At 40.5% G+C, this 19,170-nt stretch overlaps 1 protein-coding gene across 6 annotated transcripts in view; it reads right to left on the bottom strand.

Annotated features, from left to right (window-relative positions):
* ptpn21 (protein tyrosine phosphatase non-receptor type 21) overlaps positions 1 to 19,170 on the bottom strand; it is a 55,115-nt gene that overhangs the window by 23,587 nt on the left and 12,358 nt on the right. For all 6 annotated transcript variants that reach the window (XM_078406738.1, XM_078406733.1, XM_078406737.1 and 3 more), the window contains exons 4-11: positions 16,060 to 16,229; positions 15,261 to 15,358; positions 9,198 to 9,265; positions 8,765 to 8,835; positions 5,666 to 5,753; positions 3,674 to 3,762; positions 2,002 to 2,089; positions 865 to 947 (exon numbers count right to left, since the gene is read on the bottom strand). In XM_078406738.1, coding sequence (XP_078262864.1) covers positions 865 to 947; positions 2,002 to 2,089; positions 3,674 to 3,762; positions 5,666 to 5,753; positions 8,765 to 8,835; positions 9,198 to 9,265; positions 15,261 to 15,358; positions 16,060 to 16,229 — 755 coding nt within the window. The remainder of the gene's footprint in view (positions 1 to 864; positions 948 to 2,001; positions 2,090 to 3,673; positions 3,763 to 5,665; positions 5,754 to 8,764; positions 8,836 to 9,197; positions 9,266 to 15,260; positions 15,359 to 16,059; positions 16,230 to 19,170) is intronic.

Below are 19,170 nucleotides of genomic sequence, written 5' to 3'. Positions count from 1 at the left end.
TTGTGCTGCTAATAAAAATTAAAAAAATTAAACGATGCTCTTCAAATAACCTTAGAGCACGGTACAGACATTAAATATTTGGATACAAGGTGTGTACCAGAGCAAAATCAGATGCAAATGAGAATGAAACCCAAGCCTCCGAAAAAGGTGGAGAAGTGAAAAGATAAGCTCAGGTGAACAAAGCTAACGATAGCAATAATTATGGCAACAAAGAAAAGTGAGTTCATAAAAGCAATTTAATGCTGATGCCACAGATTTGTAAAGAAAAGGGCTTAAAAGGACATCGACGCACTGACTTACAAAAGATTACTTTAAAAAATGCAAGTGGAGCTTATAATAATAAATGTTGAGTGAACTTCAGACACAACAAATCAGCAAATAAAGGCCCAATCTGTTCTTTTTTCTGACAAGCATGTACTCATTTCTATATAATTCTTGCACATTTTTTTGCACCTTTCAGATACGTCCATGTGTACAAATCACACTCCACTGGTAAACTAGGACAATACACAGCCATACTATTGATTGGAACATTGAACTTTATTTTAAAAAGCCACACAGGCAACAAGGATACTAATTTCAACCCCCATTTTATGGCACATTAATTAAACTTAGCTGGGGGTGTGAAAGTGTATTCAAAATGACATAGTGCACAGTCAAGCAAAAATAAACTGGAATCCTGTGCTGGAAAGAAAAGGATGGAAAGTGAAAGCAAATGGAAAAAGCAAAAGCTTTGTGCAATCTTCACATGTGTACAAGTTTCTAAAAGTAGGGAAGACTATTTTGTTTTCATCTTTTTCATCTGCTTCAGTACAAAATACACAAAAAGGAATGCAGTCCAAATACAAAAGACATCATACTTACAAGTTACAGTTTTTATTCAGACTGTAAAACTTGCGTCGTGCAGCACACATTCGGCAAACATATTTAGATGTCTCCATATCTTCCTGTAGAAATAAAATTTAAAACAATAACAGCTCTACAATTCCCTATTTTAAGTATAAAATTTGCATAGAAAACTGCATATTTAAGTAAACAAAATTAAACATAACTTTGTATATCTACTACTTTAATTATATTCACAATAAAATAAAAAAGGGAAGGCACAATAGCATAGTGGTAGAGATGCTGCCTTACAGTGCCAGAGACCTGGGTTCGATCCTGACTATAGGTGCTATCCGTACGGAGTTTCTACGTTCTCCCATGGGTTTTCTCCAGGTGCACTGGTTTCCTCCTACATTCTAAAGACATGCAGGTTTGTAGCATAATTGGATTTGGTAATTGTTCCTAGTGTATAGGATAGAACTTGTGCATGCGGGATAGTTGGTCAACGCGGACTCATTGGGCGTTCGGGCCTGTTTCCAAGCTGTATCTCTAATTCTATCAAAATTTCATCATGCAAGTTGTCACCCAAGGATCCTCGCTAAGTTATATAAGAAAATAACTGCAGATGCTGGTACAAATCGATTTATTCACAAAATGCTGGAGTAACTCAGCAGGTCAGGCAGCATCTCGGGAGGAAGAAGGGTCTCGACCCGAAAAGTTCAGTCTGAAGAAGGGTCTCGACCCGAAATGTCGATCAGTCTGAAGAAGGGTCTCGACCCGAAACATCACCCATTCCTTCTCTCCCGAGATGCTGCCTGACCTGCTGAGTTACTCCAGCATTTTGTGAATAAATCCTCGCTAAGTTAATTCAGACTGCACAATGGTCAGCGGTGGGCAAAGGCAGCCAGAGTCAATTTTGATTTGCATGTCAAAAAATATGTGGAAAATGTAATTTTCAAGGTTAATCAGGCATGGTCATAGATTGATAGCACAAGAAAGGTGTATCTGAAAATATTCCGTTTCCTTCTTAAAACAGATTACTAGAAATGAAGTCAAAACTTTGGAACACAACTCAGCACAAAGTATCTTCAGAAACAAGAACAGAAGATGGGTCAGTATACTTGTCCTCTACACAGTGTCAACTTAACCTCAATCAAATAGTGTTAGAACACTCACGGTCTGAAATTGGATGGTCTCTTCTTTGTTTACCAGTTCTAATGCAAAGGAGGATTTATTGTGAGACATGTTGGATATATCATTCCATCTGAAAAGAAAGAAATCATTTCTTGATACAGCAATTTCTACAACAACTGAAAGGATTTATAATACACTTTTGGATGAATTTTTAATTCTCTTTTGCAACTGCCATTTTATAGGTGGGACAGATTGCAACATATGGTGACTACAAAAATATGTGAATACTTTGTGCAGTGATGAATGGACCTGGTATCTCAGTTTAAGGTCAATCCAGCATTGGTCCTGTGCAGTTCTTGACATACCCAACTACACCAGAATTAGGGGGGATCTATTGTCAATGAGGACAATTTTGCCAGAGTTGGGCGGCAGGAACCCGGGTTTGATCCCGACTACGGATGCTGTCTGTATGGAGTTTGTACGTTCTCCCCGTGACCTGCATGGGTTTTCTCCGAGACCTTCGGTTTCCTCCCACACTCCAAAGACGTACAGATTTGTAGGTAAATTGGCTTGGTAAATGCAAAATTTATCCCTAGTGGGTATAGGATAGTGTTAATGTGCGGGGATCACTGGTCGATGCGGACCCGGTGGGCTGAAAGTGCCTGTTTCCGCGTTGTATCTCTAAACTAAGTACAATTCTGCTGTTGTTAAAGACCAGCAGCAGCCGTGAAGCTGCCTGACCTCTTGGATCTGATATTTTTCATTTCCAGGTCAGATTTCCAACATCTGCAATATGTTGCTTGTAGACCAACAGTATCTCATGGATGTTCAGTTTTCATAATTTCAATTGGCCGTATCACACAGCATGAAGCAACATGTTCTCAATCTCTAATTGCAATTTCACTTCCACAAAGTCTGTGTCATGGACAAGAGAATTGAAGAGGACTAAATCAAGTTGATTTTTCCCTCACTACCTGCCAAATGATAGAGGCTGCCAGCCAATTCCTTCTGGACGCTGAAATAAAAACTGAAAGTGCAGGATACACTCAGCAGGCCAGCCAACAATTGTGGAAAGAGAAACAAAGTTAACTATTCAGGTGAAATATACTACTAGATTGTTCTGATGAAGTGTAACTGATACCATAGAGGGTAATATTTTTTATTCCTATTTAATTAACTGAATTTGTCTCTGTGCTGCCGTGGCAGGATTCAAAGATATGCCTCCAGATTAGATAAGGCCTCCCTAAACCCACACTAGAAGATATTGGACTAACCTGTGAAACTTGACTTCCATTGAATAACAATAGTTCTAAATTATATAAAATAGCCCATTACATTTTATTTTCAAGAATACTGAGGATTATTTCTCATATTAGATTTTCAAGATACACCAAGTATAATGCACTGCAAAGGTTTGTTAGAAGAAAATTACTTATCAATGCAAAATTTATCCATTGATCAAAGCTGCCACATTAGCAGCTTTTGGAACATGGAAGAAATGCAACTGCACACCCTAAAATAGCAGCTCAGATGGCAATTCAAATGTTCTGTTAGAATCAAGGGCAACCACACTTTAAATTAGCATATACATTGGCAAATATGCAATCATTAATGTCTGCATTTATCTGATTTAGAAATGTCACTCAAACCAAGGATTAAGGAGTTTTAATTTAATTAGGTAACATTTTGCAGTATAATTTCATTAGATCCTTACTTGAAAACAGATGGAAGTCTTCCATTTTTGTGTTTCATAAAGATACCTTCCAAACATGTACCTATAAATAGATCATTTCCTTGGCTGTCCTACAAAATCAAAAAATAGAGAAATCAGAATACATGGACAGAAATATTGCATTTTTAGTTCACATGATTAAATCATTCCTAATTAATGCGTGAAATGGAAAGGTATAATATTCTCTCATCGTTTAGTACTATTTTGTGATTGGAAGCAGGTTCTTTGCTCATTTCTATTTACACACTATGAAGTCTTCATGGAATCTCATTTCTTGGTTCTAACAATTTAATTTATTAATTTTCATTCAGAATCCAAAGCTGTTGCAATTTGATATGATGCTGGCATAGAAAGTGATTCATAATGCTGTTAGTTAAAGAAATAAACTTAGAAGTCTTTCGGAGCAGGACGCCATTTCCAATTTAAAATTTCCGCTAAAAATCTCTTACCTTGCCGGAGATGCGATTGTTTTCTGGATCGTATCTCCGGTCGCTGTGCGGCCTAAGATCATGGAGCTGGCAGCCTTGCTCGAGATTACTTTGAGCTCCACCGCGGACACCAACGGAGCCAGCGATCCCTTGCCTGGGATCGACGCTCCAACTGCGGCCTTCGGATTTCAACACCAAGGAGTTCGCAGTCTCAGGTAGAGGCTGATATCAGGAAGCTCCAAATTCGCAGAAGGTTCGATCAGCCCCGACCCGGAGCTTGATCGCCCCGACGCGGAGGGCCGACCACCAGCTACGGGATCATCCCGACAACGGAAGGCTCGAGGCCCCCGACCGTGGGAGAATAAAGAAGGGAAGAAGCTTGAACTTTTTTTCGCCTTCCATCACAGTAAGAAATGTGGAGGTGTCACTGTGGTGGATGTTTATGTTAAAATGTATTTTGCATGTTTTGTTGCTTTTTATTGGAATGACTGTATAGCAAATCAAATTCCTCGTATGTTGCAAATCATACTTGGCTAATAAAGTATGATTATGATGAAAAGTTTTTTCATTTTACTTAATTTATATTCAATGTCAGACACAATAAACAGAGGCAAAAACAGGTGGTGATTGGACTTCTAATAGTTGTTATGAGAGCAAAGGCAAACAATAGGCTTTAAAAAATTGAGGTTTGCTTGAAATCTCAAAACTCTTGTAGTGACAAATTGAACTCCACAAGCAAATGGCTCATACAAATCCCCATTAGTTTTTTTAACAAGCTATTAACTGCAATAAATTTCAATGTAATTTTAAAATTTATGAATTTATGTAAGCATTAATATTGAACTGGCCCTTTTCAGTGTAATATTTCCTTCGCCATTAAATCTAGACAAGAAGTTTTTAGACCTTTTTCTCAGCTCATCTTTCTGGTTCGTGAAATGAGCGAAAGTTGTGATCATTCCACACATCTTTTAACAAGCAATTGGCATGCATTATTAGTCTTGTATTGACTCTTGCATATAAAGACGCAGAACAAGAGACATTGTCAGTTTACGACAACTGAAATTTATTCAAGCATATACTATAATTTTAGTCTGTGGATCAAATTAATGGAAAATGAATTAACTTTCATTTTTAATGTTCTTGAGCACAATAAATTTGTGGGAGAAAAGACAACATATTATCCTTTCTTTTCACCGCACCAATATGAGGAGTAATCCATTTTCCAGCCATTCAAACTGCTTTTGTAGGCATCAAAGTCTCACCTTGTTTCATTTATACAGATATTTATTATAAAATGTTTTCAAGTAATTCAGATGGTGGAGAATTAGGAATAGTTTACTGGGAAATCCATCATTTATTGCATCTCGATAATTAATAAGGGCAGGTAATGGGGAACTACTTTTGAAGTCCTAAAGTGTATATAATGCTATTAAAGAATGTAGTCTAGGATTCTTTAAAAATACTTTAAAACAACACTTTCTCATCTTCTTAAAATGTTCTTGCTACAACAAGTGCAGATAATGCTTGTTTTTTTCTTCTTTTATACCTTGGCTGTATAGTTTTCATGGCCATAGTCTTCCATTTTCATTACCTCCTGAAGATAAAGTAATTCTGCCTCAGAGGGAGTAAGACCCCTAGAAATAAAGCAGAGTAGAAATAAACGTATAAAAAATTAATTAACTTTCGTTTAGAACACAATACGAGTGACTGGAATTTCAGAAGCATACTCCAGATTTCCAATTAACAATGGAAATGATGGTCGGAAACAATTCACATGCTCATCTCACTCCACAATATATAACTTGTTTTACAATAGTACATTTTGTTAAATAATATATAATGTAATAATTTTTTTGTCGCTTCAATGTTGAGCCTTTACAATACTACAAAATTAATGGAGATGTCCCGAGGACAATCCAAATATAGTTGAGAAAGCGCTGGGCATCCAAGGCATACAAGGGTAGATAAAACTCGCAGGCCTGATCAGATATATCTAAGGACACTGGGAAGCAAGAGAAGATATTGCAGGAGTGATGGCTGAAATGTATGATTCATCATTAAGGAGAGGTGCCAGGAAGACGGGAAGGTGGCTAATGGTGTGTCTCTGTTTAAGACGGGCTGTGACGAGAAACCTGGGAACTATAGACCAGTAAGCCTAACATCTACTGGAGAGGATTCTGAAGAATAAGATATATAATAATAATAATAATAATGCATTACATTTATATAGCGCTTTTCAAACACTCAAAGACGCTTTACAGGGATTACTAGAACATAGAGAAGAAAATAAATAGATAAATAAGTAAACAAACAGAAAAAGGAGACAGAAGGTGAGGTGACGGTCAGTGGTTGAAGGCAGTGCTGAACAGATGAGACTTCAGTGATGTTTTGAATGTGGTGAGTGAGGAGGAGTCTCTGACGGTTTGGGGTAGTGAGTTACAGAGGGTGGGAGTAGCGATGGAGAAAGCCCTGTCCCCCCAGGATCTGAGTTTGGTCCGGATGGGGGGGGACAGGAGGTTGGCAGCAGCAGAGCGGAGGGCGCAGGTGGGAGTGTGCCTGTGGAGGAGGTCAGTCAGGTAGGATGGGGCCAGGTTATGGAGGGCTTTGTAGGTCATGAGGAGGATTTGGTACTGGATTCTCTGGGGGATGGGGAGCCAGTGGAGCTTGTAAAGGACGGGGGTGATATGGTCACGGATCGGGGAGTGAGTGAGTAGACGGGCAGCGGAGTTTTGAATGTATTGAAGTTTACTGATGATTTTTGAGGGTGAGCCATAGAGGAGGCTGTTGCAGTAGTCCAGACGGGAGGTGATGAAGGCATGGATGAGGGTTTCTGCAGCTGTGGAGGAGAGGGATGGACGGAGACGGGCGATGTTTTTGAGGTGGAAGAAGGCTGTCTTTGTGATGTGTTTGATGTGTTTGTCGAAGGAGAGGGTTTGATCAAAGATGATTCCAAGATTTCGGATGTGAGGGGAGGTGGATACTGGGAGACCGTCAATATTGAGGATGAAGTTTTGGGTGGATTTGGTGAGCGTTTTTGGACCAATGATGATGATTTCAGATTTGTTGCAGTTGAGTTTGAGGAAATTTGATTGAAGCCAAGATTTTATTTCAGTGATGCAGTTTGTCAGTGTAGAGTGTGTGGTGGTGGAGATTGACTTGGTGGAGATGAGGAGCTGGATATCATCGGCGAAGCAGTGGAAGTTGAGACCATGACGGCGGATTAATTGACCAAGGGGGAACAGGTAGAGGATGAAGAGGAGGGGGCCAAGGACTGAGCCTTGGGGGACACCTTGGGGAAGGGGAGTGGTGGGGGATTTACAGTTGTTAATGGAGATGAACTGGTGCCTGTCAGAGAGGTAAGATTTGATCCAGGATAGGGCTGTGCCGGTGATGTTAAATGCATATGGAAAGAGAAGGGTTGATGAGGGAAAGTTAACATGGTTTTGCAACTGGGAGATTGCATTTCATTAACTTGATTGAATATTTTGAAGTAACCAATAAGGTTGATGGGGGCAGGACCATTGATGTAGTCTATATGGACTTCAGCTTTAATCAGGTTCAACATGGTAGGCATGTGTTTCCAGGAGCGCTAGCTAACTGGATACAGCAAAAACACAAAGTGCTGTGGGATTTAGGAGTACAACTACTAGTTCTAATAGTTGTTATGAGAGCAACAGGCATTAAAAAATTGAGGTTTGCTTGAAATGTCAAAAATCTTGTAGTGACAAATTGAACTCAACATGCAATTGGCTCATACAAATCCCCATTAGTTTTTTTAACAAGCTATTAACTACAATAAATTTCATTGTCATTTTAAAATTTATGAATTTATGCAAGCATTAATATTGAACAAGTAATTACACTTAGTTCCAGCGGTGTCTGGAAGATGGGGAGATGGGGTGAAGAAGGGTTTTGGCATATGAGCTTACATCAGTCAGGGAATTAAACACAGAAGTCAGGACGTTATGTTGCAGTTGTACTTGGGAGTATTGTGTTCAGTTTTGGTCACCTTTATAGGAAGGATGCCATTAAGCTGACAAAGGTGCAGAAAAGCGCCTGTGAGGATGTTGCCAGGACTTGAAAGGCCCGAACTAGAGGGAGATGTTGGGCAGGCTAGAATTTTGGACCCAAAGGACATAGGTTTAACGTGTGAGGTGACTTTTTCCACATGGAGGATGTTAGGTAGATGGAACAAGTTGCCAGAGGAAATGGTTGAGTCAGGAATGATAACAGTTAAAATGTATATGGATAGGACAGATTTAGAGGGATATGTGCCAGGTGCAGGGAAACAGGACTAGCTCAGTAGGGTTGACATGGACAAGTTGTGCCGAGGGGGCCTATTTTTGTGCTGTATGACTCTACAACTAAATTATGACAATATTTTTTTCTCCTATTTCTTTGAAAAATTAGCTAAGGTGGTTGGTAATGTAACATCAGGCATCAGCAAAGCTGCTCTGAAGCTATTTAACATGTACAAATACAGCTCGAATTATCTCGTTCCATTTCAATCATTCCCCAATTTTCAGTAGGAGACTTCTGGTCTCAGTTGAGAGTTCAGTATAATTGCTGCATTCATGATTGAATACACAAGTGCAACAATCTAACCTTCATCAGTACGAGTGGAAAAGATACTAAAAAAATTAACCTGAGTTTCTGATATATTGAAGCAACTTTCTGTGTGGCATCTTGTAGCATTCGTTCATCTTGAATCCAATTCTTTGGGTAACAGGCAAAATAAAACAAACAAAGTAGCTTATTAAAGGAATAATATTAGATAACCATTTTTATTTTTGATGCAACATTATTTTACTTTAATTTCACAGTAACAAAACCACAAAATATGTCCATTATTTAAAATAGCTGACCTCACAAAAAAATGGCTAATTTATATAAAATTGGCTTGAATAACTTCAATCGTCTTTCCATTTATATTATATTCATGAACTTCTGAAACACACAAGGATAGTGAAGGTTTCGTGGAGAAAGTATTTTCACCCTAACGTCTAAACTGGATCCTTTAAAATAAGATCATTATTTTCATTTAAATGTTTCCACAACTATATAATAAATGAACTTACAACTGGGAAAAGATCACACTTGTACAGGAATTCTTGGGATTCATACTGATCATAGTCTCCAAAATCAGCTGCAGAAAAACAGATGAATCAAATTACACAGAAAACAAAACCCACCAAAAAACTTGGTATTTGCAATCCTGGCCAGGTATATCAAATCCATTTAAAAATTGAGTGAAAATATTAAGACTGGAACAAAGACTTGGTATAACCCTAAAACATCTTGGGATTACACTTTATTCAGAGAAAGAGGTAAAAGGACAAGTTAAGACCAACTTAAGAAACAGTTGGACAGGTACATGGATAGGACCAGTTTGTCTGACCAAATGCTGGTAGGTGGGACTAATGTAGCTGGAACATGTTGGCTGGTGTGGGCAAGTTGGGCCAAAACATAGAAAATAGGTGCAGGTTGCCATTTGGCCAGCACGAAGGGCCTGTTTCCACAATGTTTTCACTATAACTATATGTGGTGCATCTCCTGTCGTTGCAAGGGCACGTGCTGGAAGGGGGATGGTCAGTGGGAACAGGGGAGTGGACTGGAAAGTCACAAAGGGAATGATCCCAGCAAAATGTTGAAAGCGGAGGATGTGTTGGAATCTCTTACAATGTAGTGAAAATTGTGGAGAAACACCTGTTGAATGCAAAGATGGAAGGTGTAGACCAGGGAAAGTCAGTACTTGTTCTGCCTTAGTAGAAAGAAGGTAACAGCAAAACCCTCGGAAATGGACGAGATGCAATCAAAGGCTTAGTTAACAATGGTATACTGGATACCCGTTTTAGGAAAGAGGAAGACATTACAGAGGCACCTACATCTCAGAGCCAATAATAACAGAGACAGAGGAAATAGGAGAATGGAAGCATCCTTAATGTTGCACGGGTGAGATGAAGAGTAGTCGGGATAGCTCTGAGTCGACAGGCACGTGATGGATATTACAGTAGCTATTATAGTATAGATGGATATTTCTTAGCTGGTATATCTCCTGACACATTGATGTGTCCAATAAAGGAAAGAAAGCCAGAGATTGATCAAGTCAGAATGAGGACAGGGTGGAATGTGGCAGCAAAACTAACAAAATCGTCAACGTTCTGCATGTGCAAAAAACAGCACCAATACAGTCATGATTGTCCTGGAAAAAGAGGGAATGGGCTCATTAAGACTGAAACAGATACTGTTCCAAAACTCCACAAGATAGTGATAGTTTGGGGCTATGGGAAGGCCTTTGATGTCCTTTGGTCTGGAGAAAAGAAGTGGGGTTGAGGGAGAAGTTGTTCAGTAAGAATAGGTTCAGACAGACAACTGATCGTGCTGGTGGAAGGGAACTGGTTCAGCCTTTGCACCAGGAAGCAGAGGGTCCTCAGACTATCCTGATGTGGATTGGATACAAAGGATATTGGACATTCCATGCTAAAGAGGAGCTCATTGGGACCAGGTAATTAGAAGCACTCAAAGTGGCAGAGGGCAATTCTTTTTATAGATCTTGTGCAGGACTGTCTGGGTAGCCATGGCCTGATTTTCGATGGCAGGGTTATTATCAAAGGGAGATACGAGGAATTGTCAGAGGTGACATCTGACTTCGACAAGTGTAGGTCAATAGATAGATCACAATAGCACCATATCAGCAGTTTGACGGCAATATCGGGGTTGTTTCTTAATTCATGGTCTTATTGACCAGATAACATTGTTTACATTTATCGCTAAAGTCACCCTGGTTTTATCCTGTCACAGACATACTCCACCCTTGCCCTCTTTGCAGCAAAACAAGCTTCTTTTGTCTCCCTCTCAGTTTTTGATGAACGGTCCTGGATGTAAAATGTTAGCTGTTTCTCTTCCCACAGATGCAACTGACTTGCTCAGTATTACCAGTATTTTCTATTTTTATTTTAGATTTCAGATAGACAGTTTTTTTTCCCATTTTCACTTTAAATGCGTGTTCCAAATGTTGGTCAATTTGGAACACCACTGATTCATTCGCCGAGGATAAATGGTAAGAGATAATCAAAAACAGGTTTCTTTGTCCTGGTTTGATTCGATACCACAAAGCTACATGGGGCTGTATTTAAGGTTGGCTCTGTGTGGTGATATTCTCCTTCATGAATACCATTGTAATGCCTTGTCTGGTGGGTCTGTCCTTCAGTTGGAGATTGTATCCAAGGACTGTGATGGAGGAGTGTTGACGTACAACCTGTGATTCTGTGAATACAACTATGTCCAGCTGCTGCTTGACATGTCTGAGGGACTGCTTTCCTAATTAAAACACCAGTCCCAGATGTTCATAAATAAGACCCTGAAGTTCATTGGCCAGCGAGCAACGTTGTAAGGTCTGAATTTGGTGTCCAGATTGATATGGGTTCTATTGCTTTAAAAATAGACAGTGAACTTCATTTCTGGAAATGTTATTGCCAAATGCAGTTGTGAAACATTGAGAACTAAGGTACAATCGTGGGACAACAGAATTGTGAAAGATCAAGAAGAAATAATATGGATCTGATCAAATCGGTCAGTAATATGCCGCATGGAAAATCATGGCAATGATTTGTTTGTAGTTTTATTTAGGGTCAATTTTGTATTATGGCAGGGGTGGAAAGGCAGCACAGAGGCAAAGAGGTACACTTGCTCCCTTACAGCGCCAGAGACCCGGGTTCGATCCTGACTACGGATGCCGTCTGCATGGAGATTGTACATCTCCTTGTGATCACATGACTTTTCTCTGAGTGCTCCGGTTTCTTCCCACACTCCTAAGACGTACAGTTTTTAAAGTGGCTTCTATAAATTGTAAATATTGTCCCTAGTGTACAGGATAGTGTTAGCTTACAGGGTGATCATCACTGGTCGGCGCAGGCTCGGTGGGCCGAAGAGTCTGTTTCAAAGCTGTATCTCTGAAGTCAAAATAAGTCAAAAGACCCTAATGGGAGTTATCTACAACCCTCCAAACAGTAGCCTCGACATAGGGTGCAAGTTGAATCAAGAGCTAAAATTGGCATGTCGCAAATGTTATGCTACGGTGGTTATGGGAGATTTCAACATGCAGGTGGACTGAGAAAATCAGGTTGGTAATGGACCCCAGGAAAGAGTGTTTGTGGAGTGCCTCCGAGATGGATTCTTAGAACAGCTTGTACTGGAGCCTACCAGGGAGAAGGCAATTCTGGATTTAGTGTTGTGCAATGAACCTGATCTGATAAGGGGACTCGAGGAAAAAGAGCCATTAGGATGCAGTGATCACAATATGATAAGTTTTAATCTACAAATTGAGAGAAGGGAAAATCGGAAGTGTCAGTATTACAGTATACGTGGGCGGCACGGTAGCGCAGCGGTAGAGTTGCTGCTTTACAGCGAATGCAGCGCCGGAGACACAGGTTCGATCCTGACTACGGGTGCTGCACTGTAAGGAGTTTGTACGTTCTCCCCGTGACCTGCGTGGGTTTTCTCCGAGATCTTCGGTTTCCTCCCACACTCCAAAGACGTACAGGTATGTAGGTTAATTGGCTGGGTAAATGTAAAAATTGTCCCTAGTGGGTGTAGGATAGTGTTAATGTACGGGGATCGCTGGGCGGCACGGACTTGGAGGGCCGAAAAGGCCTGTTTCCGGCTGTAGATATATGATATGATATGATATGATATGATATAGCAAAGGTGATTACAGAGGCATGAGGCAGGAGCTGGCCAGATTTGATTGGAAGGAGGCCCTAGCAGGGAAGACAGTGGAACAGCAATGGCAGGTATTCCTGGGAACAATGCAGATGTTGCAGGATCAATTTATCCCAAAGAGGAGGAAAGATTCTCCTCTTTGGGATAAATTACTTTGGAGTAAGAGGCACCCGTGACTGACAAGGGCAGTCAAGGACAGCATAAAAATAAAAGGGGAGAAGTATAACATAGCAAAGAAGAGTGGGAAGCCAGAGGAATGGGAATCTTTTAAAGAGCAACAGAAGATAACTAAAAAGGCAATACGGGGAGAAAAGATGAGGTACGAGGGTAAGCTAGCCAATAATATGGAGGATAGTAAAAGCTTTTATAGGTATGTGAAGTGGAAAAAAATAGTCAAGGCAAATGTGGGTCCCTTGAAGTCAGAATCAGGGGGATTTATTATGGGGAACAAGGAAATGGCAGACGAGTTGAACCGGTACTTTGGATCTGTCTTCACTAAGGAAGATACAAACAATCTCCCATATGTTCTAGTGGCCAGAGATCCTAGGGTGATGGAGGAACTGAAGGAGATTCACATTAGGCAGGAAATGGTGTTGGGTAGACTGATGGGACTGAAGGCTGATAAATCCCCAGGGCCTGATGGTCTGCATCCCAGGGTATTTAAGGAGGGGAAAACGGGAAATTATAGAGCAGTTATCAGTGGTGGGGAAGATGCTGGAGTCAATTATAAAAGACGAAATTGCGGAGCATTTGGAGAGCAGTAAAGGATCATTCCGAGTCAGCATGGATTTACGAAGGGGAAATCATGCTTGACTAATCTTCTGGAATTTTTTGAGGATGTAACTAGGAAAATTGATAGGGGAGAGCCGGTGGATGTGGTGTAACTCGACTTTCAGAAAGCCTTCGACAAGGTCCCACATAGGAGATTAGTGGGCAAAATTAGAGCACATGGTCTTGGGGGTAGGGTACTGACATGGATAGACAATTGGTTGGCAGACAGAAAGCAAAGAGTGGGGATAAATGGGTCCCTTTCAGAATGGCAGGCAGTGACTAGTGGGGTACCGCAAGGCTCGGTGCTGGGACCGCAGCTATTTACAACATACATTAATGACTTCGATGAAGGGATTAAAAGTAACATTAGCAAATTTGCAGAGGATACAAAGCTGGGTGGTAGTGTGAGCTGCGAGGAAGATGCTATGAGATTGCAGGGTGACTTGGACAGGTTGTGTGAGTGGGTGGATGCATGGCAGATGCAGTTCAATGTGGATAAGTGTGAGGTTATCCACTTTCGTGGTAAGAATAAGAAGGCAGATTATTATTTGAATGGTGTCAAATTAGGAAAAAGGGACGTACAACGAGATCTTGGTGTCCTAGTGCATCAGTCTCTGAAAGGAAGCATGCAGGTACAGCAGGCAGTAAAGAAAGCCAATGGAATGTTGGCCTGCATAACTAGAGGAGTTGAGTATAGGAGCAAAGAGGCCCTTCTGCAGTTGCAGTTGCGCCCAAGTGAGACCGCACCTGGAGTACTGTGTGCAGTTTTGGTCTCCAAATTTAAGGAAGGATATTCTTGCTATTGAGGGCGTGCAGTGTAGGTTTACTAGGTTAATTCCCGGAATGGCGGGACTGTCGTATGTTGAAAGACTGGAGCGGCTCGGCTTATATACACTGGAATTTAGAAGAATGAGAGGGGATCATATCGAAACATAAGATTATTAAGGGGTTGGACACTTTAGAGGCAGGAAACATGTTCCCAATGTTGGGGGCGTCCTGAACCAGGAGCCACAGTTTAAGAATAAGGGGTAGGCCATTTAGAACGGAGATGAGGAAAATCTTTTTCAGTCAAAGAGTTGTAAATCTGTGGAATTCACTGCCTCAGAAGGTAGTGGAGGCCAAGTCTCTGAATGCATTCAAGAGAGAGCTAGATAGAGCTCTTAAGGATAGCGGAGTCAAGGGGTATGGGGAGAAGGCAGGAACGGGGTACTGATTGAGAATGATCAGCCATGATCACATTGAATGGCAGTGCTGGCTCGAAGGGCCGAACGGCCTACTCCTGCACCTATTGTCTATTGAAAGTTTTAATGCAATAAAATTGTTCAAAAACAGAGAGGAAAAGGATTGGGAGGTGGATACTGGGGAGGAGTTAAGTGTTTAGTATTAGATAGTCGAGGATATTTTGAAAGGGAGGGAGACAGAAGCAAGATGAAACCACATAATGTTGTCAAGAAAGGATTGGCAAGGACTTTAACTACATAATACATTGTCCAGCTACATATCTTTTGATTTACTTAGCAAAAGTATCAAAGATAAGTTTAATTGGAAATCCAAAATAGTCCTGCATTTATCCGCTGAAATTACATTGAGATTATTTGTTATTACTTCCGAATCAATAAAGTTTTATCTTCCATTTAACTTTTTCTTACCTTGTGCAGCTAGACTAGCAAGTTGAATTCCTTGTTCTAATGTGCAAGATATGCGACCTTCTAAAATATCTTTCTTCAATTGAAGATAATACTGGTATCTGCACAAACAAATTGCAGGGCTTCATGTCACAACGATCCACATTTCCTAATCACTGCAAGAGTTGCATATCCTCTCCCTACCCCAATGATGCTGTGGCAAATAAATCTGACCACAACACCAGCTGAGATTATGTAACTCAAAAGAACAGAACTTAAACTTGGGGCTTGCATGATTTTAATAACATCAAGGTGTAGGCTTAATTTCCAAGAGCATTTGGTTCCAAATGCATTGCTAACATCGACAAGTAACATTGGTGGACATTCAACGTTAAAGGAAGTCTATTAAAGGAAGTCTATTCTTTAAATATTACAGCATACTAGTTTATTCAGTTCATTCTCTGCCAGCTCCCCAGTCCCATTCACCAACAAGTATGGCTCTACTAAATATTCTCTCATTTGTCCATGCAATTCCCCGGACAATATAGAATATACAATAGAAGTGAAGTCACTCTTCCTTCTAACCATTCTAATATTTTTTTTCTGCAACCAGTCTGGAGAAAAGTACATTCATGTATAATTATATCAAGGTAAATTACTTCATTTTAAATCTGCAACTGTTGTATGTAATATATTGAATTTTCTACTCAATAATCAAATATGCTCATGACATAATCAATATCCATTGAAGCATCAACTTGAAATCAAATTGAGGCACTTACTCAAAGCAGCTTCTAAAACAGAAGCTTAAAAGGTTGCCTACCTTGTAATCTCCTGTTGGAGATGTATAATAGTTGGTACATAGAATACCACACCAAAGTAAACTGAAGGTTCAATGGCATATTTATCCAACTGCTTTTTAATAGGCTTTTCCAGATCCAGCCATCGTGATTGATTCTGTTTGTTGTAATACCAAAGGCTGAAGTAATTAATCTGTAGAAAAGAAATAATAAAACTTAATCAACACCTCATACACTAGAAGTAATGTAAAATGAAATAAAATCGAAAATATTTTCAACTTGCCCAGTCTGAATTGCTCACTGGTTGATTTTAATGGAAGAGAACTGCCCCAAAAGATTTGGAAAGAGTTTTGATTTTCTTTTGAAATCTCTAGTAACAAATCTGATTCATCAACGCATAATTTTTGACATTTAAAAGTTTAAAAAACAAACATCTATGAACATTTTTCAGAAACATTCAGATATGAGAAATTGAGATGTAAAGAACCAAAGATTACACTGGCCTAATGAGTATTTTTCTGTTTCTGATGCAAATGGTAACAAGTCTTTGACAGTTCTATCCAAGTTTTGAGAGCACAGCCAATTTATTTTTTAATTCCCCCCACTCATTCCGTGGGCAGCGCTAATATTAGCTACCTCATTACATCTACTTTACATCCACACTCCCCTACAATGAGCAATGTCTCACTGGGATAAATATCCCAATATTTTCTACTAGAGGGATCCTTAAAAATAGTATTGGGCTTACTTAACAAAAGTCTGCAGCAAGTCCTACCATAAATTAGGGGCAGCATTGTGGCGCAGCAAGTAGAGCTGGTGCCTCACAGCACCAGAGATCGGGGTTCGATCCCGATCTCGGATGCTGTTTGTTTGGAATTTGCACATTCTCCCTGTGACCATGCGGGTTTCCTGCCACATCCCAAAGACGTATGGGTTTGTAGGTTAATTGGCCTCAGTAAATTGCCCCTCATGTATATGGAATGAATAAAAAGTGGGAAAGCATAGAACTAATGTGAATGAATGTTGAAAGTGGAGCAATAATCAATAAATAGAAGTCTGACATTAGGATTCTTGTTATCCAGATGTTCCAGGGATTAGTGCCAGGCGAGAGAGATGACGTTGAGATGGTAGATGAATATCGAAGCTGTCTAGGAGACTGGAGTTGATGTGCACTGTGACCAGCCACTCAAAGCACTTCATGATGACAAATGTCAGAGCCATTGGACAGCAGCCATTAAGGCACGCTACCTTGTTTTTCTCTGGCACCATGACGATAGTAGTCTTCTTGAAAAGGTAGAAACCTCAGAATGGAGGAGAGAGGGGTTAAAGATGTCTATGAATACTGGCGTTAGCTGGTCTGCGCAGGGTCTGACGACACAGCCGGGGATTCTGTTTGGGTCCGACGCTTTAAGGGTTCACAATCAGGAAGGCTGATCCGACATCTGCGATAGTGATCATGGGTACAAGAATACCCAAGGCAGTCAGGGAAGCTGACGTCATTCCACCAACATTCAGTTCAAAATGAGCACCGAATGTAATGTTGGGGTGGGACATGTTGCCAGCTACTCTGCCCGATTCTGCCCGTTTGTGTGGAGAGTCTGTGACTCTAGAATGGTCTGAAATTGTTTCTTGGAATCCCTCATGCCTTTGAGAAGGTCATAACTAGATTTCTTGTCCAGGTTGGATCACTGTAATTCACCTTCCTCAGGCAAGTAGGAACTCCCCTACCCACTTGTCCGTCCTGAGATGCCGCCACTTTCAGGTTGAGGCTAAACTACTAAACAGCATGGTCATTAGATTCTCCAATTTCAGGTAATTCACAGCCCATCTGTCTTTTTTCTCTCTTTCTAATTACACTGGTCCTTGCGTGCTTCTTCCCACCATACCTCCCAGCCCCCTACCTTTATCCCCCTCACCCACGTGCACCTCACACTAGATTCCCATTCACTCCCATTCTGCTTGCTCCTCCACTCCAATGTCCTCATCTGCCACCACTCCCCCATTCAGTTCCATTCTTTGCCTTCCTCAGATTGTAGAATCTGCAGCTATTTGCTCTCAACCTATAACCTATGAGCTTGTCATTATCTCCACCCTTCTACCAATTAACCCTTCCTCATGTGCATCCACCTATAACTTACTAGTTCCTGCACTGTCTCTTCTCCCACCTTGTCATACTGGCCCAAAACAACTGGCTATTTCCCTGCTCAGATGCTGTCTGACCCAGAGTTCCTCCACCAGGTGCAAAAGATTTTTTTTGCAAAAGATTCCAGCATCTCCAGTCTTGTGCCACCAGCAAATCATCCCACCAGTTCCTAAAATGTATTTTCAGATGCACAGGTTGTACACAAGTTCATAAACTGGAGACAAATTGTAAAATGTAGGAAGGAACTGCAGATGCTGGTTTAAACTGGTACAAACTGTAATAGTTCTGCAAATACATGTAATTTAAAAATTGCTGCCATTAAAACCTATTTAAAATATGCTCCCACCCACATTTTAACACCATTCTTTAACTGATCAGATTATCAAGGTCAATTTTGGTGTTTACAGATTCTTTTTCAGGCTGGAGGATCAGAAAAACATTTTCACATCTATATTTGGAACACCATAATTTCTTCCTGTTTCACGCACCAAAGATCAAATTACAAATATTCAGAACAACTTGACAGGCACTGTGTGCTGTGGTTTGCAGCACTTAATAAACAAAAGTATACACAGTATAGTCATAGAGTGAAACAGCGTGGAAACAAGCCCTTTGGGCCAACTTGCCCACACCGGCCAACATGTCCCAGCTCCACTAGTCCTACCTGTGGACATTTGGTCCATATCCCTCCAAGGCTGTCCTATCCATGTACCTGTCTAACTGTTTCTTAAACGTTGGGATAGTCCCTATCTCAACTACCTCCTCTGGCAACTTGTTCCCTTTGTGTGAAAAAGTTACCCCTCAGATTCCTGTTACATCATTTCCCCTTCACTGTAAACCTATGTCATCTGGTCCTCGGTGCACCTACTATGGGCAAGAGACTCTGTGCATCTACCAGATCTATTCCTCTCAGTATCATTGCACATCAGCACCGCATATTTTCAGCTTTAAATACTATAGGAAATAATCCACCAGAACTGCATTTAGATCA

Source organism: Rhinoraja longicauda, chromosome 10, assembly GCF_053455715.1.
Source record: "Rhinoraja longicauda isolate Sanriku21f chromosome 10, sRhiLon1.1, whole genome shotgun sequence".
Lineage (NCBI taxonomy): Eukaryota > Metazoa > Chordata > Chondrichthyes > Rajiformes > Arhynchobatidae > Rhinoraja > Rhinoraja longicauda.
The sequence above is the reverse complement of the archived record's forward strand: the minus strand, read 5'-3'. Positions and strand labels throughout refer to the sequence as shown.